We start from the raw sequence: 22,048 nt of genomic DNA on the forward strand, positions 1-22,048 counted from the left end.
CATCAAAAGGTTCAGAGAATCCGGAGAAATTGATCCCTCAGGCGGTACTACATCAAAAACCGACATTAGTGTGTAAAGGATATCACCACATGGGCTCAGGAACGCTTCAGAAACTCACTGTCAGTAACTACAGTTGGTCGCTGCATCTGTAAGTGCCAGGTAAAACCCCACCATGCAAAGCGAACGCCATTTATCAACAACACCCAGAAACGCCGCCGGCTTCGCTGGGCCCGACCTCATCTAAGATGGACTGATGCAAAGCGGAAAAGCGTTCCGTGGTCTGACAAGTCAACATTCAAAATATTTTTTGGAAAACTGTGGACTAAGAGGAAAAGAACCATCCGGAGTGTTATAGGCGCAAAGTTGAAAAGCCAGCATCTGTGATGGTATGGGGGTGTATTAGTGCCCAAGGTGTGGGTAACTCACACACCTGTGAAGGCACCATTAATGCTGAAAGGTACATACAGGTTTTGGAGCAACATATGTTGCCATCTAAGCAACGTTATCATGGACGCCCCTGCTTATTTCAGCAAGACGTTGCCAAGCCACGTGTTACAACAGCGTGGCTTCATAGTAAAAGAGTGCGGGTACTAGACTGGCCTGCCTGTAGTCCAGACCTGTCTCCAAATTGAAAATGTGTGACGCATTATGAAGTCTAAAATACTGTTGAACAACTTAAGCTGTAAATCAAGCAAGAATGGGAAAGAATTCCATCTGAAAAGCTTCAAAAATGTGTCTCCTCAGTTCCCAAACGTTTAATGAGTGTTGTTAAAAGGAAAGGCCATGTAACACAGTGGTAAAAATGCATCTGTGACAACTTTTTTGCAATGTGTTGCTGCCATTAAATTCAAAGTTAATGATTATTTGCAATAAAAAATAAGTTTCTCAGTGGGAACGTTAAATATCTTGTCTTTGCAGTCTATTCAATGGAATATACGTTGAAAAGGATTTGTATTCCGTTTTTATTTATAGCCACAAACAACATCTTGCCTGCAACTTTTCCATTCCATCCAGTAGCGCCGACTTTAAAAAACGCTGAGTCGGCGCCAGCTTAATAATTTATTCATGTGAGAATGCTGCGTAAGCCACACCGAGGCCTTCGCTTTCCCGCATTTTGTCTGCAATTTTAGAGACAATCCATACAAGGTGATCGACGCCGTAATGAGACACCGGAACACGTTCGATTCCCACAGATCCGGTAGTCGCTATGTTACTGTCCATGGTACAGGGGTCACCAACCTTTTTGAAAGCAAGAGCTACTTCTTGGGTACTGATTAATGCAAAAGGGCTACCAGTTTGATACACGCTTAAATAAATGGCCAGAAATAACCAATTTTCTCAATTTACTTTTAATAAATAAATCTATATATATATAAAAAAATGGGTATTTCTGTCCATCATTCCGTCGTACATTTTTTTTCTTTTTACGGAAGGTTTTTTGTAGAGAATAAATGATGAAAAAAACACTTAATTGAACGGTTTAAAAGAGGAGAAAACATGAAAAAAATTAAAATTAAATTTTGAAATATTGTTTATCTTCAATTTCGACTCTTTAAAATACTAAATTCAACCGACAAAAACAAGAGAAAAACTAGCTAATTTGAATCTTTTTGAAAAATTTAAAAAAAAAAAATTTATAGAACATCATTAGTAATTTTTCCTGATTGAGATTAATTTTAGAATTTTGATGACATGTTTTAAATAGGTTAAAATCCAATCTGCACTTTGTTAGAATATATAACAAATTGGACCAAGCTATATTTCTAACAAAGACAAATCATTATTTCTTCTAGATTTTCCAGAACAAAAATTTTAAAAGAAATTTAAAAGACTTTGAAATAAGATTTAAATTTGATTCTACAGATTTTCTAGATTTGCCAGAATAATTATTTTGGAATTTTAATCATAATAAGTTTAAAGAAATATTTCACAAATATTCTTTGTCGAAAAAAACAGAAGCTAAAATGAAGAATTAAATTAAAATGTATTTATTATTCTTTACAATAAAAAAAAAATAATTACGCGGTGCCCGTAAGGACCAGATGAGTCGCCCGCTGGCCTGTTCTAAAAATAGCTCAAATAGCAGCACTTACCAGTGAGCTGCCTCTATTTTTTTTTAAATTCTATTTATTTACTAACAAGCTGGTCTCGCTTTGCTCGACATTTTTAATTCTAAGAGAGACAAAACTCAAATAGAATTGGAAAATCCAAGAAAATATTTTAAAGACTTGGTCTTCACTTGTTTAAATAAATTCATTTATTTTTTTACTTTGCTTCTTATAACTTTCAGAAATTTTAGAGAAAAAATACAACCTTAAAAATGATTTTAGGATTTTTAAACACATATACCTTTTTACCTTTTAAATTCCTTCCTCTTCTTCCCTGACAATTTAAATCAATGTTCAAGTATTTTTTCTTTATTGTAAAGAATAATAAATACATTTTAATTTAATTCTTCATTTTAGCTTCTGTTTTTTCGACAAAGAATATTTTTGAAATATTTCTTCAGACTTATTATGATTAAAATTCAAAAAAAATATTCTGGCAAATCTAGAAAATCTGTAGAATCAAATTTATATCTTATTTCAAAGTCTTTTGAATTTATTTGAAAAAACTTTGTTCCGGAAAATCTAGAAGAAATAATGATTTGTCTTTGTTAGAAATATAGCTTGGTCCAATTTGTTATATATTCTAACAAAGTGCAGATTGGATTTTAACCTATTTAAAACATGTCATCAAAATTCTAAAATTAATCTTAATCAGGAAAAATTACTAATGATGTTCCATAAATATATATATTTTTTTTTTCAAAAAGATTCGAATTAGCTAGTTTTTCTCTTCATTTTTTTCGGCTGAATTTTGACTTTTAAAAGAGTCAAAATTGAAGATAAACTATGTTTCAAAATTAAATTTTTATTTTTTTCCTGTTTTCTCCTCTTTTAAACCGTTCAATTAAGTGTTTTTTTCATCATTTATTCTCTACAAAAAACTTTACGTAAAAGGAAAAAAAATGTCTGACGGAATGACAGACAGAAATACCCATTTTTATATATTTATATAGATTTATTTATTAAAGGTAAATTGAGCAAATTGGCTATTTCTGGCAATTTATTTAAGTGTGTATCAAACTGGTAGCCCTTCACATTAATCAGTACCCAAGAAGTAGCTCTTGGTTTCAAAAAGGTTGGTGACCCCTGATTTAAATTGTCAGGAAAGAAGAGGAAGGAATTTAAAAGGTAAATGTGTTTAAAAATCCTAAAATCCTTTTTAAGGTTGTATTTTTTCTCTAAAATTGTCTTTCTGAAAGTTATAAGAAGCAAAGTAAAAAAAACAAATGAATTTATTTAAACAAGTCTTTAAAATATTTTCTTGGATTTTCAAATTCTATTTGAGTTTTGTCCCTCTTAGAATTAAAAATGTCCAGCAAAGCGAGACCAGCTTGCTAGTAAATAAAAACAATTTTAAAAATTGAGGCAGCTCACTGGTAAGTGCTGCTATTTGAGCTATTTTTAGAACAGGCCAGCGGGCGACTCATCTGGTCCTTACGGGCCTATTTTTTTAAGGGCAAGGGGTTTTGGATTACCTTTTAGCGGGAAGGCAGCGCTATTAAAAAAAAAAAAAAAAGTGAATGTTACCTTCAGGGGACGTGATAGTGGAGGACAGCGGAGTTCCGGTGCAAGGGGAATGGTCGATGGCCCCGGAGGACGACAGCGTCAGGTTTTCGCTGTCCGGAGTGACTCCGCACTTTTAAAAACGAGACAAGGCCTTGTTAGGTCAGCCAAAAAAAAAAAAAAATCTTTCCAAAAAAACTCACCTCCGCGGCGAGTTTGTGGCGACAGGCCTCCAGTTCGCTGCAGGACTTCTCATCCTCCTCCTCGGGAAGCACTGAGGAATTCTGGGAAAGCGACCTAAAGTGTGCATGATGTAGGATTCTTTAATCATGGGCTTGGTATCATGGCCAATTTAACTCATCCTTTCATACGGTTCTAAAACAATTGGATCTATACTTAACCTCTAAAGGTTTAGTGTCCACATGTGTGGACAGCACCTTTTAGCTTCTATTTCCAAAATTGTGTACACTACTGAATTGGGGTCTCATGGCCACTTATGTGGACACTTATACTGCCATCTGGTGGTGTCAAATGAGTATAACATACAATGGAATTTGGATTAAAAAAGGTGTAAAAATAAGAATTAGCATGTCAATAAACATGATGTACATGTTTGTGTACTTATGGACTAAGGACATCATATCAAAAGATGATTCTTGGTTTTCATTCTAATTAAGGTCCAATAAGAACAAATCAAAGAGAAATTTTAAAAAAAGCATGTAAACAAACCTTAAAAGGTTAAATAATGAATCCTGTTCGGCCCTTGATTTGTGCTGAAAACTTCATTTCCACTCCTTGTATGTCTTGTACATGTGGAGAGTTGACGATAAAGTTGACAATTATACTGCTGGTTATAAGGGGAACAGTTTGCATACTTGTAAGATGGAGAAAAGTCTCAAAAATCTATGAATTTTAGGTTTTTAATCATCAAAAGGAGCTAAAAATGCTAGCAGGCTAATGTTAGCATGCTAATGTTAGCCCTATAATAGTTGAAAAGTCAGCATACTCATAATAACAGTGGAAAAGTTAGCGTAATCATCAAAAGGAGCTAAAGGGCTAGCATGAAATGTTAGCATGCTAAAGTTAGCCCTGATAACAGTGGAAAAGTTAGCGTACTTCTAAGACGGCAAAAAAGTGTCAAAATCTAGGAATTTTAGGTTTTAATCATTAAAAAGAGATAAAATGCTAGCATGAAATGTTAGCATGCTAATGTTAGCCCTAATAACAGTGGAAAAGTAAGCGTACTTCTAAGATGGCAAAACGTGTCAAAATCTATGAATTTGAGGTTTTATTCATTAAAAGGAGCTGAGATGCTAGCATGAAATGTTAGCATGCTAATCTTAGCCCTAATAACAGTGGAAAAGTTAGCCTACTTCTAAGATGGTAAAATGTGTAAAAATCTATGAATTTCAGGTTTTAATCATCAAAAGGAGCTAAAATGCTAGCATGCTAATGTAAGCCCTAATAGTGGAAAAGTTAGCGTACTCATAATAACAGTGGAAAAGTTAGCGTAATCATCAAAAGGAGCTAAAGTGCTAGCATGAAATGTTAGCATGCTAATGTTAGCCCTGATAACAGTGGAAAAGTTAGCGTACTTCTAAGATGGCAAAAAGTGTCAAAATCTAGGAATTTTAGGTTTTAATCATTAAAAGGAGCTGAGATGCTAGCATGAAATGTTAGCATGCCAATGTTAGCCCTAATAACAGTGGAAAAGTTAGCGTACTTCTAAGATGGCAAAACGTGTCAAAATCTATGAATTTTAGGTTTTAATCATTAAAAGGAGCTGAAATGCTAGCATGGAATGTTAGCATGCTAATGTTAGCCCTAATAACATTGGAAAAGTTAGCCTACTTTTTAGATGGCAAAACGTGTCAAAATCTATGAATTTCAGGTTTTAATCATCAAAAGGAGCTAAAATGCTAGCATGCTAATGTAAGCCCTAATAGTGGAAAAGTTAGCGTACTCATAATAACAGTGGAAAAGTTAGCGTAATCATCAAAAGGAGCTAAAATGCTAGCATGAAATGTTAGCATGCTAATGTTAGCCCTGATAACAGTGGAAAAGTTAGCGTACTTCTAAGATGGCAAAAAGTGTCAAAATCTAGGAATTTTAGGTTTTAATCATTAAAAGGAGCTGAGATGCTAGCATGAAATGTTAGCATGCTAATGTTAGCCCTAATAACAGTGGAAAAGTTAGCCTACTTTTTAGATGGCAAAACGTGTCAAAATCTATGAATTTTAGGTTTTAATCATTAAAAGGAGATGAAATGCTAACATGAAATGTTAGCAGGTTAATGTTAGCCCTAATAACAGTGGAAAAGTTAGCGTACTTCTAAGATGGCAAAATGTGTCAAAATCTATGAATTTCAGGTTTTAATCATCAAAAGGAGCTAAAATGCTAGCATGCTAATGTTAGCCCTAATAGTGGAAAAGTTAGCGTACTCATAATTACAGTGGAGAAGTTAGCGTAATCATCAAAAGGAACTAAAATGCTAGCATGAAATGTTAGCCCCAATAACAGTGGAAAAGTTAGCGTACTTCTACGATGGCAAAACGTGTCGAAATCTATGAATTTGAGGTTTTATTCATTAAAAGGAGCAGAGATGCTAGCATGAAATGTTAGCATGCTAATCTTAGCCCTAATAACAGTGGAAAAGTTAGCCTACTTTTTAGATGGCAAAACGTGTCAAAGTCTATGAATTTCAGGTTTTAATCATCAAAAGGAGCTAAAAGGCTAGCATGCTAATGTTAGCCCTAATAGTGGAAAAGTTAGCATACTCATAATAACAGTGGAGAAGTTAGCGTAATCATCAAAAGGAACTAAAACGCTAGCATGAAATGTTAGCCCCAATAACAGTGGAAAAGTTAGCGTACTTCTACGATGGCAAAACGCGTCAAAATCTATAAATTTGAGGTTTTAATCATCAAAAGGAGCTCAAATGCTCGCATGAAATGTTAGCATGCTAATGTTAGCCCTATAATAGCTGAAAAGTCAGCGAACTCATAATAACAGCGGAAGTTAGCGTAATCATCAAAAGGAGCTAAAATGCTAGCATGAAATGTTAGCATGCTAAAGTTAGCCCTGATAACAGTGGAAAAGTTAGCTTACTTCTAAAATGGCAAAAAGTGTCAAAATCTAGGAATTTTAGGTTTTAATCATCAAAAGGAGCTCAAATGCTCGCATGAAATGTTAGCATGCTAATGTTAGCCCTAATAACAGTGGAAAAGTTAGCCTACTTTTTAGATGGCAAAACGTGTCAAAATCTATGAATTTCAGGTTTTAATCATCAAAAGGAGCTAAAATGCTAGCATGCTAATGTAAGCCCTAATAGTGGAAAAGTTAGCGTACTCATAATAACAGTGGAAAAGTTAGCGTAATCATCAAAAGGAGCTAAAATGCTAGCATGAAATGTTAGCATGCTAATGTTAGCCCTGATAACAGTGGAAAAGTTAGCGTACTTCAAAGATGGCAAAAAGTGTCAAAATCTAGGAATTTTAGGTTGTAATCATTAAAAGGAGCTGAGATGCTAGCATGAAATGTTAGCATGCTAATCTTTGCCCTAATAACAGTGGAAAAGTTAGCGTACTTCTAAGATGGTTAAAGGTAGCAAAATCAATGAATTTTAGGTTTTAATAATCAAAATGTGATAAAATGCTAGCATGAAAGGTTAGCATGATAATGTTAGCCCTAATAACAGTGGAAAAGTTAGCCTACTTTTTAGATGGCAAAAAGTGTCAAAATCTAGGAATTTTAGGTTTTAATCATTAAAAGGAGCTAAAATGCTAGAATGCTAATGTAAGCCCTAATAGTGGAAAAGTTAGCGTACTCATAATAACAGTGGAGAAGTTAACGTAATCATCAATAGGAACTAAAATGCTAGCATGAAATGTTAGCCCCAATAACAGTGGAAAAGTTAGCGTACTTCTACGATGGCAAAACGTGTCAAAATCTATAAATTTTAGGTTTTAATCATCAAAAGGAGCTCAAATGCTAGCATGAAATGTTAGCATGCTAATGTTAGCCCTAATAACAGTGGAAAAGTTAGCCTACTTTTTAAATGGCAAAACGTGTCAAAATCTATGAATTTCAGGTTTTAATCATCAAAAGGAGCTAAAATGCTAGCATGCTAATGTTAGCCCTAATAGTGGAAAAGTTAGCATACTCATAATAACAGTGGAGAAGTTAGCGTAATCATCAAAAGGAACTAAAACGCAAGCATGAAATATTAGCCCCAATAACAGTGGAAAAGTTAGCGTACTTCTACGATGGCAAAATGTGTCAAAATCTATCAATTTTAGGCTCAAATGCTAGCATGAAATGTTAGCATGCTAATGTTAGTCCGAATAATAAAGCTTGATAATAATGATAATGTTTATTAAGAAAGGTGCATCCGTTTTTCACTCATCCTTTTTGCTCATCCTCAGTATATTCAGTCTCAAAATATAATATAATGTATAATATATCTCGTTACATGCAAATATAATGACAGTAAAGTCCATTCTATTCTATTCTATAAGGTTCTGGATCATAATTATTCCCAACGTAATCAAAGTCTGCATGATTAGCAATGCTGTCGATGGGGAAGGGATCTGTGGTTCCTCATTATCTGTCAAAATGGCTGGGGATTGTACTTGGGCTTTAAGCGGAACTAAAAACGGTTCTTACTTGGAGCCGCTCTTCTTGAGTTTGAGTCCCTGACTAGAGTTGGAGTGGTCCAGAGGGGAGAGGGAGCGGGCGGCCGCCGAGTGGGCGTCGCCGCTGTACGGTGGCAACGCCCCCGACACGTGGCTGGGGCCGGAGTGGAGCGGCGGAGCCACGGAGGAGGTGGCCAGGGGCCCGTTGAGGGCCTCCAGCAGGGACACGGCCTCGTAGCCCGGGGGGATGTGCTCGGACGCCTGCCAAGAAGAAAAAGACTTCAAACACCACTTAAGGTCGCGGCGTCGAGGCGGCGTCGCCATACCGAGTTTTCCTCGGAGTCCGACGTCTGGGAGGTGATGACGGGGTTGAAGTTGGTCGGCGTCAAGGGGCTGAGCTTCTTCCTCATGGCTCGGATCTGCAGAAGAGCTCTGAAGGCTAGGGGAACCAACCGAACCACAGCGAATGAGAGGGTTTTTGATGCCAGTAAAGTTAGCAACATTATTAGTTAAAATACTAGCGTAAAACATTAGCATGCTTACATTAGCATGCTAACGTTAACATGACAACAAAGGAACATTTAGCATACTTCTAAGATGGCGCCAAATATCAAAATCAATGATTTTTCGGTCTAAACGCATAAAATAGGCAAAAATGCTAGCATGCTAATGTTAGCATGCTAATTTTTTTAACTTAGGAAAGGTTGACGTACATCTAAGATGGCGCCAAATATCAAAATCTATGATTTTTAGGTTAGAGTTAACATTATCAGTTCAAATACTAGCGTAAAACGTTAGCGTGCTAACATTAGCATGCTAACGTTAACATGATAATGTTAAAATGATAACAAAAGAACATTAAGCATACTTCTAAGATGGCGCCAAATATCAAGATCAATGATTTTTCGGTCTAAACGCAAAAAATGGGCTAAAATACTAGCATGCTAATGTTAGTATGCCAAGATTTTTAACATTGGAAAGGTTGACGTACATCTAAGATGGCGCCAAGTGTCAAAATCTAGGATTTTTAGGATCCAGTTAACATTATTAGTTCAAATACTAGCGTAAAACGTTAGCGTGCTAACATTAGCATGCTAAAGTTAACATGATAACAAAGGAAACATTAGCATACTTCTAAGATGGCGCCAAATATCAAAATCAATTATTTTTCGGTCTAAACGCATAAAACAGGCTAAAATGCTAGCATGCTAATGTTAGTATGTTAAGTTTTTTAACATAAGAAAAGTTGACGTAAGTTAACATGATAACATAGGAAACATTAGTATACTTCTAAGATGGTGCCAAATATCAAAATCAATGACTTTTCGGTCTAAACGCAGAAAATAGGCTAAAATGCTAGCATGCTAATGTTAGCATGCAACATTTTTTAACATAGGAAAGGTTGACGTACATTTAAGATGCCGCCAAGTATCAAAATCTAGGATTTTTAGGTTCCAGTTAACATTATTAGTTAAAATACTAGCGTAAAACGTTAGCATGCTAACATTAGCATGCTAACATTAACATGATAATGTTGACATGGTAACAAAGGAACATTTAGCATACTTTTAAGATGGCGCCAAATATCAAGATCAATGATTTTTCGGTCTAAACGCAAAAAATGAGCTAAAATGCTAGCATGCTAATGTTAGTATGCCTAGATTTTTAACTTAAGAAAGGTTGACGTAAGTTAACATGATAACATAGGAAACATTAGCATACTTCTAAGATGGCGCCAAATATCAAAATCAATGATTTTTCGATCTAAACTCATAAAATGAGCTAACATGCTAGCATGGTAATGTTAGTATGCTAAGTTTTTTAACATTGGAAAGGTTGACGTACATCTAAGATGGCGCCAAGTGTCAAAATGTAGGATTTTTAGGATCCAGTTAACATTATTAGTTCAAATACTAGCGTAAAACGTTAGCATGCTAACATTAGCATGCTAAAGTTAACATGATAATGTTAGCATGATAACATAGGAAACATTAGCATACTTCTAAGAGGGCGCCAAATATCAAAATCAATTATTTTTCGGTCTAAACGCATAAAATAGGCTAAAATGCTAGCATGCTAATGTTAGTATGCTAAGATTATTGACATAAGAAAGGTTGACGTAAGTTAAAATGATAACATAGGAAACATTAGCATTCTTCTAAGATGGTGCCAAATATCAAAATCAATGATTTTTCGGTCTAAACTCATAAAATGAGCTAAAATGCTAGCATGCTAAAGTTAGCATACAACATTTTTTAACATAGGAAAGATTGATGTACATCTAAGATGGCACCAAGTATCAAAATCTAGGATTTTTAGGTTCCAGTTAACATTATTAGTTAAAATACTGATGATTTTTAGGATCCAGTTAACATTATTAGTTCAAATACTAGCGTAAAACATTAGCGTGCTAACATTAGCATGCTAAAGTTAACATGATAATGTTAACATGATAACATAGGAAACATTAGCATACTTCTAAGATGGCGCCAAATATCAAAATCAATTATTTTTCGGTCTAAACGCATAAAATAGGCTAAAATGCTAGCATGCTAATGTTAGTATGCTAAGATTTTTAACATAAGAAAGGTTGACGTAAGTTAACATGATAACATAGGAAACATTAGCATACTTCTAAGATGGCGCCAAATATCAAAATCAATGATTTTTCGGTCTGAACTCATAAAATGAGCTAAAATGCTAGCATGCTAATGTTAGCACGATAACATGGGAAACGTTAATATACATCTAAGATGGTGCCAAGTATCAAAATCTATGATTTTTTTCGGTTTGAACGCATAAAGTAAGCTAAAATGCTAGGATGAAATGTTAGCATGATAACATGGGAAACGTTAATATACATCTAAGATGGCGCCAAGTATCAAAATCGATGATTTTTGGTTTGAACGCATAAAGTAAGCTAAAATGCTAGCATGAAATGATAGCATGCTAATGTTAGCTAAACAAAATCAGAAAGTATCAAAATCTATGAATTTTAGGTTCCAGTTAATATCATTAGTAAAAATACTAGCGTAAAACATTAGCATGCTAACATAGGAAGATTTTGCATGCTTCTAAGATGGCGGTAAATATCAAAATCAATGATTTTTCAGTCTAAATGCATAAAATAGGCTAAAATGCTAGCATGCAAACATTAGAATGCTAATTTTTTTAACATGGGAAAGGTTGACGTACATTAAAGATGGCGCCAAGTATCAAAATCGATGATTTTCAGGTTCCAAATAATATTATTAGTTGAAATACTAGTGTAAAACGTTAGCATGACAACATGGGAAAATTTAGCATACTTCTAAGATAGCGGGAAGAATATCAAAATTATTTTTCAGTCCAAACGCATAAAATAGGCAAAAATGTTAGCATGCTAATGTTAAAATGCTAATTTTTTTTAACATGGGAAAGGTTGACGTACATTTAAGATGGCGCCAAGTATCATAATCGATGACTTTCAGGTTCCAAATAATATTATTAGTTGAAATACTAGTGTAAAGCGTTAGCATGATAACATGGGAAAATTTAGCATACTTCTAAGATAGCGGGAAAAATATCAAAATGATTTTCGGTCTAAACGCATAAAATAGGCTAGAATTCTAGCATGCTAATGTTAGCATGCTAATTTTTTTTAACATAGGTTGACCTGCATCCAAGATGGCGTCGAGTATCAAAATCGATGTTTTTTAGGTTCCAAATAATACTATTTGTTCAAATATCAGCGTATCACGTTAGCATGCTTAAATTAACGTGATAACATAGGAAAGTTAGCATACTTCAAAGATGAAGTGAAGTGAAGTGAATTATATTTATATAGCGCTTTGCTCTAGTGACTCAAAGCGCTTTACATAGTGATATCCAATATCTAAGTTACATTTAAACCAGTGTGGGTGGCACTGGGAGCAGGTGGGTAAAGTGTCTTGCCCAAGGACACAACGGCAGTGACTAGGATGGCGAAAGCGGGAATCGAACCTGGAACCCTCAAGTTGCTGGCACGGCCACTCTACCAAACAAGCTATACTGCCAAATATAGATGGTGCCAAATATCCAAAAGATTTTTCAGTCTGAACACATAAAATAGGCTAAAATGCTAGCATGCTAATGTTAGCATGCTAATTTTTTTAACATAGGTTGACGTACATCTAAAATGGCGCCGAGTATCAAAATCGATGTTTTCTTAGGTTCCAAATAATATTATCTGTTCAAATATTAGCGTAAAACGTTAGCATGCTAAAATTAACGTGATAACATCGGAAAGTTAGCATACTTCTAAGATGGCGCCAAATATCAAAAAGATTTTTCGGTCTAAACACATAAAATAGGCTAAAATGCTAGCATGCTAATGTTAGCATGCACATTTTTTTTAACATAGGAAAGGTTGATGCACATCTAAGATGGCGCCAAGTATCAAAATCGATGTTTTTTAGGTACCAAATAATAATATTTGTTCAAATATTAGCGTAGAACGTTAGCATGCTAAAATTAACGTGATAACCTAGGAAAGTTAGCATACTTCTAAGATGGTGCCTAATATCAAAAAGATTTTTAGGTCCAAACACATAAAATAGGCTAAAATGCTAGCATGCTAATGTTAGCATGCAAAAAATTTTTAACATAGGAAAGGTTGACGCACATCTAAAATGGTGGCAAGTATCAAAATCTATGATTTTTTGGTCTAAATGCATAAAATGAGCTAAAATGCTAGCATGATAACATAGAAGAAGTTAATGTTCAAGAAAGATGGCGCCAAGTATCAAAATCTGTGACTTTGAGGATATGGTGAGTTGGAAGTTTAGCGTAGAAGGCAGCACTCACGCAGGCGACAAATGGGGCAGCAGTTGGCCTGGTAGCGCAGCGTGTCGGCACAGGCGTTGCAGAGACACAGGTGTCTGCACGGCAGGATGAGCGTGTCGCGCACGTCCGACAGACACACCACGCACTCCGCGCTGTTGTCGCTGATCTCGTCCTCGGCGACCTGGGGAAGGCACCATCAACACCATCAACACCATAAACACTAGAGATGCGCGGTTTGTGGTCTCATCCGCGGAGTCCGCGGATAAGCGGACGACCTCTGTTGTATTTCAGCGGGCGGTTGGCGGGCGGGTACGGTCCTGATAAAATGTTGGTTCGGGTGGACGGCGGGTGGATGACGACTTCGGTGATGTGGTTGCGGATGCCTATCCGCGCATCTCTAATCAACACCGTCAACACCATCAACACCATCAAGACCCTCGGCCGCGGGACCTTGGCCTCAACGTGCCGCCGTCTGGCCAAGTATTTACCTTGGACTCTTGGCTGTTGTACTTGTTCTCGATGCCGTAGATCTCCTGCAGGAGGTAACTCACACCGTCCACCTGGAACAATCAAGAACATAATATAAATATATATATATATATATATATATATATATATATATATATATATATATATATATATATATATATATATATATATATATAGTGACAAACAGTAGGAAAATGGATGGATGGATACACATATACAAATACATACATATATATATATATATATATATATATATATATATATATATATACACATAAGTGACAAACAGTAGGAAAATGGATGGATGGATACACATATACAAATATATACATATACATACATACATATATATATATATGTATATGTATATATATATATATATATATATATATATGTATATGTATATGTATATATTTGTATATGTGTATCCATCCATCCATTTTCCTACTGTTTGTCACTTATGTATGTATATATATATATATGTATATATATATATATATATATATATATATATACATACATATATATATATATACATACATATATATATATATACATATATATACATATATATACATATACATACATACATACATACATACATATATATATATAAATATATAAATATACATATATATATATATATATATATATATATATACACATATACATGTATATACATATACACATACATTAAGAGGAATGTTTTGAATGTGGAACAGTTAAAATGCATTTAAAAATATGGAAGGAGTAGTCGCCAGAAAAAAGGGTGGAAATAAGGCTTTGGAAAAGCTGGAATTCTGGAAAATCCTGGAATTTTTTTTCAATTTGGAAAATGGGAAGTTTGAATTTCCAGAATGGTGTAATGTGTTGAAAGCGGAATGGTTGGAATAGGTTGAAAAATGTGGAAATGGTGAAAATTTGAAAAAGTCATTTTGAAAGGGAAAAATGTCCTGGAAAACTTGGAATTCTGGGAAATTTGAGATTTTTTTTTTAATTTTCAATGGAAAGAAGTTGAATAATAAATACATTTTTTTTGGTGTAGAAAAGCATGAATGTGTGAATGTTTTGGAGCATTCACACAATGAAAATAACAAATGACTTATTTTTATTGTGCGGCCCTCAGTGGGGAAAAAAATGTGGACACACCCCCTGCCCTACAGTGACGGACATACCCTCCGTTTCAGACAAAGCAGGAAAATATCGGAAAAAAACTACTCACCACTTGCTTCTGCTTCAGAGGCTTCACACAGTAGCTGCCGTCCATGTGCTGCCGAGCAAACAAGAGTGTCGTGTCATTACCAATTCTTTAAAGGTGTGTCACCTTACAGCAGGGGTCAACAACGCAGTATGGTCGCCCGCTGGCCTGTTCTAAAAATAGCTCAAATAGCCGCACTTACCAGTGAGCTGCCTCTATTTTTTTAAATTGTATTTATTTACTAGCAAGCTGGTCTCGCTTTGATCGAAATTTTTAATTCTGAGAGAGACAAAACTAAAATAGAATTTGAAAATCCAAGAAAATATTTTAAAGACTTGGTCTTCATTTCTTTGAATAAATTCATTTATTTTTTTATTTCGCTTCTTATAACTTTCAGAAATTTTAGAGAAAAAATACAACCTTAAAAATTATTTTAGGATTTTTAAACACACACATTTTACCTTTTAAATTCCTTCCTCTTCTTCCCTGACAATTTAAATCAACGTTCAAGTAAATTTATTTTTTTTATTGTAAAGAATAATAAATACATTTTAATTTAATTCTGAATTTTAGCTTCTGTTTTTTCCACGAAGAATATTTGTGAAATATTTCTTCAAACTTATTATGATTAAAATTCCCCAAAAATATTCTGGCAAATCTAGAAAATCTGTAGAATCAAATGTAAATCTTATTTTAAAGTCTTTTTAATTTCTTTTAAAATTTTTGTGCTGGAAAATCTAGAAGAAATAATGATTTGTCTTTGTGAGAAATATAGCCTGGTCCAATTTGTTATATATTCTAACAAAATGCAGATTGGATTTTAACCTATTTAAAACATTTCATCAAAATTTTAAAATTAATCTTCATTCAGGAAAAATTACTAATGACGTTCCATGAATTCTTTTTTTAATTTTTTCAAAAAGATTCAAATTAGCTAGTTTTTCCTCTTCTTTTTTTCGGTTGGATTTTGAATTTTAAAGAGTCGAAATTGAAGATAAACAGTGTTTCAAAATTTAATTTTCATTTTTTTCCTGTTTTCTCCTCTTTTAAACCGTTCAATTAAGTGTTTTTTTCATCATTTATTCTCTACAAAAAACCTTCCATAAAAGGAAAAAAAATGTACAACGGAATGACGGACGGAAATACCCATTTTTTATATATATATATATATATATATGTATTTATAGGTCCGGTTCACACTTGAACCGATACGGTGCCTGGGAATCGATACCGGTACTCAACGGTGCCAATTTTCGATATACCCATTTTTTTTATATATATATAGATTTATTTATAGGTCCGGTTCACACTTGAACCGATACGGTGCCTGGGAATCGATACCGGTACGCAACGGTGCCAATTTTCTATATTTCATTTTTTTATATATATATATAGATTTATTTATAGGTCCTGTTCACACTTGAACCGATACGGTGCCTGGGAATCGATACCGGTACGCAACGGTGCCAATTTTCGATATACCCATTTTTTTATATATATATAGATTTATTTATAGGTCCGGTTCACACTTGAACCGATACGGTGCCTGGGAATCGATACCGGTACGCAACGGTGCCAATTTTCGATATTTCATTTTTTTATATATATATAGATCTGTGCAATCTACTAATAAAAGTATCAATCAATCAAACCACTTTGTCAACAAATGCGTGAGCAAGTTGTCGAACAGTTTAAGAACAACATTTGTCAATTAGCTATTGCAAGGAATTTAGGGATTGCACCAAAGGTTCAGAGAATCTGAAGAAATAACTGCACGTAAGCCGCAAGGCTGTGACCTTCGATCCCTATGGCGGTACTGCATCAAAAAAGCGACATCAGTGTGTAAAGGATATCACCACATGGGCTCAGGAGTACTTCAGAAATCCACTGTCAGTAACTACATTCCATCGCTACATCTGAAAGTGCAAGTTAAAACCCTACTATGCAAAGACAAAGCCATTTATCAACAACACCCAGAAACGCCGCCGGCTTCGCTGGGCCTGAGCTCATCTAAGATGGACTGATAAAAAAGTGGAAAAGTGTTCTGTGGTCTGACGAGTCCACATTTCAAATTTTGGGGGGAAATATTAGACATCGTGTCATCCGGACCGAAGGGGAAGCGGACCATCCAGACTGTTATCGACGCAAAATTGAAAAGCCAGCATCTGTGATGGTATGGGGGTGCATTAGTGCCCAAGGCATGGGTAACTTACACATCTGTGGAAGGCACCATTAATGCTGAAAGGTACATACAGGTTTTGGAACAACATATGCTGCCATCTTCATGGACGCCCCTGCTTATTTCAGCAAGACAATGCTGTTACAACAGCCTGGCTTGGTAAAAAAAAGAGTGCGGGTACTTCCCCTGGCCCACCTGCAGTCCAGCTCTGTCTCCCATTGAAAATATGTGGTGCATCATGAAGCGTAAAATACGACAGCGGAGACTCCGGACTGTTGAACGACTGAAGCTCGACACAAAACAAGAATGGGAAAGAATTCCACTTTCAAAGCTTCAACAATTATTTTCCTCAGTTCCCAAACGTTTATTAAGTGTTGTTAAAAGAAAAGGTGATGTAACACAGTGGTGAACATGCCCTTTCCCAACTACTTTGGCACGGGTTGCAGCCATGAAATTCTAAGTTAATTATTATTTGCAAGAAAAAATAAAAAGTTTATGAGTTTTAACATCAAATATCTTGTCTTTGTAGTGCATTCAACTGAATATGGGTTGAAAATTATTTGCAAATCATTGTATTCCGTTTATATTTACATCGAACACAATTTCCCAACTCATACGGAAACTGGGTTCGTACATGCACCGTCAGACCCCCGGTATGCATCTTTTAGAGTCCTCGGCGGCGGCTTTACCTTCTCAAAGGTGGCCAGAAGTATGTGAGAGTGGCCCAGATGTTCTGTGGACACAAAAGAACGCTTTTCAGCAGCACAACAACTAAGGTATTCGTGCCGTGGAGGAACTCACCATCACCCTCGTCCACCACAGCCTGCACCACCATGGGAAAACCTCCTTGTCCACGTCGAACAGCAGCTGAGGAGGGCGGAATCGGACAATATATAAGTCAGGGGTCGCGGGTAATTTTTTTAACGGCCCCACGGCACATTTTAAAAATACGATTGAAAAATTTTTCAAACGTAAAAAAGTGATATAAAAGAGTAAACGGGTGAAATGTAACAAGAAAATGTTGCAATGTTTACTCTAATAACACAAAGCTATCATGCAGGCTGTTTCTTGCTTTAAAAAATAATAATGAATCAAAATCAATGTCATAATGAATTATTGACCTATTCAAGGCTCCGATTACGTCACGTTAAATGCTCCACTTTTACATATTTTTGGGGGGAAAATGTTGCATATTTTGTGTTTGCCATATAAAAAACTGCAGTTTTTTTAAAGAAGGGCCTAAAATGAACAAACAAAAAACATGAACAAAAATAAAACGTATAATTGACGGATAGATCTGAAGTTGATCTCGAGATTATTGTGTTAAAAGTAAACAGTAAAAAAAATGTTTAATTTATTTTTTAATACTTTAATGAATAGGACCCTTTTGGATCCCCGGTAATTTTAGTGTGATTTGTTTTTAAGCGTCATTGCTTAAAAGATAATAATGAATTAAAATCAATGGTTTTATTAATCATTGACTTTTTTAGGGCTCCGATTATTAAATAACCTCAAATATTACACACAAAAAAATATTGGGTGATAATATTGCATATTTTGTGTATTTTTTCCATCAAAAAACTGGGTTTTCTTGGACAAAAAGAGCACACAATTTCATCCATCCATCCATCTTCTTCCGCTTATCCGAGGTCGGGTCGTGGGGGCAACAGCCTAAGCAGGGAAACCGAGGCGTTCCCAGGCCAGCCGGGAGACATAGTCTTCCCAACGTGTCCTGGGTCTTCCCCGTGGCCTCCTACCGGTTGGACGTGCCCTAAACAGCTCCCTAGGGAGGCGTTCGGGTGGCATCCTGACCAGATGCCCGAACCACCTCATCTGGCTCCTCTCCATGTGGAGGAGCAGCGGCTTTACTTTGAGTTCCTCCCGGATGGCAGAGCTTCTCACCCTATCTCTAAGGGAGAGACCCGCCACACGGCGGAGGAAACTCATTTCGGCCGCTTGTACCCGTGATCTTGTCCTTTCGGTCATGACCCAAAGCTCATGACCATAGGTGAGGATGGGAACGTAGATCGACCGGTAAATTGAGAACTTTGCCTTCCGGCTCAGCTCCTTCTTCACCACAACGGATCGGTACAACGTCCGCATTACTGAAGACGCCGCACCTGTCAATAAGACGATCTCACGATCCACTCTTCCCCCACTCGTGAACAAGACTCCTAGGTACTTGAACTCCTCCACTTGGGGCAGGGTCTCCTCCCCAACCCGGAGATGGCACTCCACCCTTTTCCGGGCGGGAACCATGGACTCGGACTTGGAGGTGCTGATTCTTATTCTGGTCACTTCACACTCGGCTGCGAACCGATTAAGTGAGAGCTGAAGATCCCGGTCAGATGAAGCCATCAGGACCACATCATCTGCAAAAAGCAGAGACCTAATCCTGCGGTCACCAAACCGGAACCCCTCAACGCCTTGACTGCGCCTAGAAATTCTGTCCATAAAAGTTATGAACAGAATCGGTGACAAAGGACAGCCTTGGCGGAGTCCAACCCTCACTGGCAATGTGTTCGACTTACTGCCGGCAATGCGGACCAAGCTCTGGCACTGATCGTACAGGGAGCGGACCACCACAATAAGACAGTCCGATACCCCATACTCTCTGAGCACTCCCCACAGGACTTCCCGAGGGACACGGTCGAATGCCTTCTGCAAGTCCACAAAGCACATGTAGACTGGTTGGGCAAACTCCCATGCACCCTCAAGAACCCTGCCGAGAGTATAGAGCTGGTCCACAGTTCCACGACCAGGACGAAAACCACACTGTTCCTCCTGAATCCGAGGTTCGACTATCCGACGTAGCCTCCTCTCCAGTACGCCTGAATAAACCTTACCGGGAAGGCTGAGGAGTGTGATCCCACGATAGTTGGAACACACCCTTCGGTCCCCCTTCTTAAAGAGAGGAACCACCACCCCGGTCTGCCAATCCAGAGGTACCAAAATGGATACATGGATGATACAGCAGAGGATTGGGAGAATGTCATGTGGTCGGATGAAACCAAAATATAACTTTTTGGTATAAACTCAACTCGTGGTGTTTGGAGGAAGAAGAATACTGAGTTGCATCCCAAGAACACCACACCTACTGTGAAGCATGGGGGTGGAAACATCATGCTTTGGGGCTGTTTTTTCTGCTAAGGGGACAGGACGATTGATCCATGTTAAGGAAAGAATGAATGGGGACATGTATTGTGAGATTTTCAGCCAAAACCTCCTTCCATCAGTGAGAGCTTTGAATGGTTGACCAAATACTTATTTTCCACCATAATTTACAAATAAATTCTTTAAAATTCCTACAATGTGAATTCCGGGATTTGTTTTCACATTCTGTCTCTCACAGTTGAAGTGTACCTATGATGAAAATTACAGAACTCTGTCATCATTTTAAGTGGGAGAACTTGCACAATCGCTGGCTGACTAAATACTTTTTTGCCCCACTGTATATATAATTAATACACATTTAAGTCTCCACTCAGGCTTGATCCCGGGGACCCCAAAGGGTTTCGATCAAAAAAATATTAAAAATGTGTCATTATTCAGTATTATTTTGTTTTATTATTATTCAAGTTTTAAATCTCCAGATCAACGTTTGGTCCATCTGTCAATATAATGATTTTAAAGATTTAAGTTGTGTGCTCTTTTTGTCCAAGAAAACCCATTTTTTTGATGGAAAAAAAACACAAAATATGCAATATTATCACCCGATATTTTTTTGGAGTGTAATATTTGAGGTTAATTAGGGTCCTTGGCCCATGGCAAAGGACTCCTGTGGAGTCCTTTGCCATGGGCCAAGGACCCTAATGAAACTGCTGTGTTTTATTATTATTCCGCACCTACGCGCTGTAATTTGACCCCCTTAACATGCTTCAAAGCTCACCAAATTTGACACACACGTCGGTATAGCAAACCTTCCCAACATATTAAGCAACCAATCCCCCAAAATGAAAATTGCGCTCTAGCGCCCCCTAGGAAAAAATTACAGACAAAACTGCATGTAACTTCTGTTAAGAATGTCATAGCGACATGAAACAAAAACTCCTATGTGGGTCTGACTTAGACCCAATTTTTATACACTCACTTCTTTCAGCAAAAATCTACAGGAAGTTGGCAAAAACCCCTTCAAAATAAAATTTGCGCAAAAAATGCAATTTTTGCCTCTTTGCGTAGTAATTTGACCCCTTTAAAATGCTTCAAAAGTCTCCAAACTTGGCGCACACATCAGGACTGGCAAATATTGCGATCTAATGAAAAAACCAAACCCCAAAACTCAAAATTGGGCTCTAGCGCTATTTTTGAATAAAACACAGAAAAAACTGCTCCTAGGAAGAAAATACAGACAAAACTGCTTGTAACTTCCGGTAGGAAAGACATGAAACAAAAACTTCTATGTAGGTCTCACTTAGACCTACATTTTAGTAATTGACATCCTTCAGCAAAAATCAACAGGAAAATGGCAATTACCCCTTCAAAACAAAAGTTTTGTAAAAATCCGTCACCTGTCTTCAAACATTATCTTCTCTGAGCGCGTTTGTCGTTTCGGCTTCAAACTCGCACAGGAGAGAGATTGAACCGTTTTGATTAAAACTATCCAACAAAGTTTTGATTACTGCTCCGGTTTTGATTTTACGCGCCTTCAAATAACCCCTGCGCAAAGTTTCCTAAAAAGTGTCATTTTTGCCTCTTTGAGCTGTAATTTGACCCCCTTAAAATGCTTCAAAGTGCAAGTTAAAGCTCTACTATGCAAAGCGAAAACCATTTATCAACAACATCCAGAAACGCCGATCTGTAAGTTGACCCCCCTTAACATGCTTCAAAACTCACCAAATTTTACACACACATCAGGACTGGCGAAAATTGCCATCTAATAAAAAACCAAACCCCAAAAGTCAAAATTGCGCTCTAGCGCCCCCTAGGAAAAAAACCAGACAAAACTGCTTGTAACTTCTGTTAGGAATGTCGTAGAGACATGAAACAAAGACCTCTATGTAGGTCTGACTTAGACCAGGGCTTGGCAGTGGCCAAAAGCGGACTCGACCACTGCTGCTTGCAGCTTTAATTAATAATTGGAGCCTTAAAAAAGTCCATAACTAATAACACCATTGATTTTAATTCATTATTATTT

At 36.5% G+C, this 22,048-nt stretch overlaps 1 protein-coding gene and 1 long non-coding RNA gene across 2 annotated transcripts in view; both read right to left on the minus strand.

Annotated features, from left to right (window-relative positions):
* Window positions 1–22,048, minus strand: part of LOC133557340 (uncharacterized) — a 252,154-nt gene that overhangs the window by 28,679 nt on the left and 201,427 nt on the right. The window lies entirely within an intron of this gene.
* Window positions 1–22,048, minus strand: part of rnf157 (ring finger protein 157) — a 79,550-nt gene that overhangs the window by 28,679 nt on the left and 28,823 nt on the right. Inside the window, 10 exon segments of the mRNA XM_061907732.1 lie at window positions 3,636–3,744; window positions 3,815–3,908; window positions 8,277–8,506; window positions 8,572–8,684; window positions 13,070–13,229; window positions 13,537–13,608; window positions 14,760–14,807; window positions 17,604–17,647; window positions 17,716–17,748; window positions 17,751–17,781. Coding sequence (XP_061763716.1) covers window positions 3,636–3,744; window positions 3,815–3,908; window positions 8,277–8,506; window positions 8,572–8,684; window positions 13,070–13,229; window positions 13,537–13,608; window positions 14,760–14,807; window positions 17,604–17,647; window positions 17,716–17,748; window positions 17,751–17,781 — 934 coding nt within the window.

Source organism: Nerophis ophidion, linkage group LG08 (genome assembly GCF_033978795.1).
Source record: "Nerophis ophidion isolate RoL-2023_Sa linkage group LG08, RoL_Noph_v1.0, whole genome shotgun sequence".
Lineage (NCBI taxonomy): Eukaryota > Metazoa > Chordata > Actinopteri > Syngnathiformes > Syngnathidae > Nerophis > Nerophis ophidion.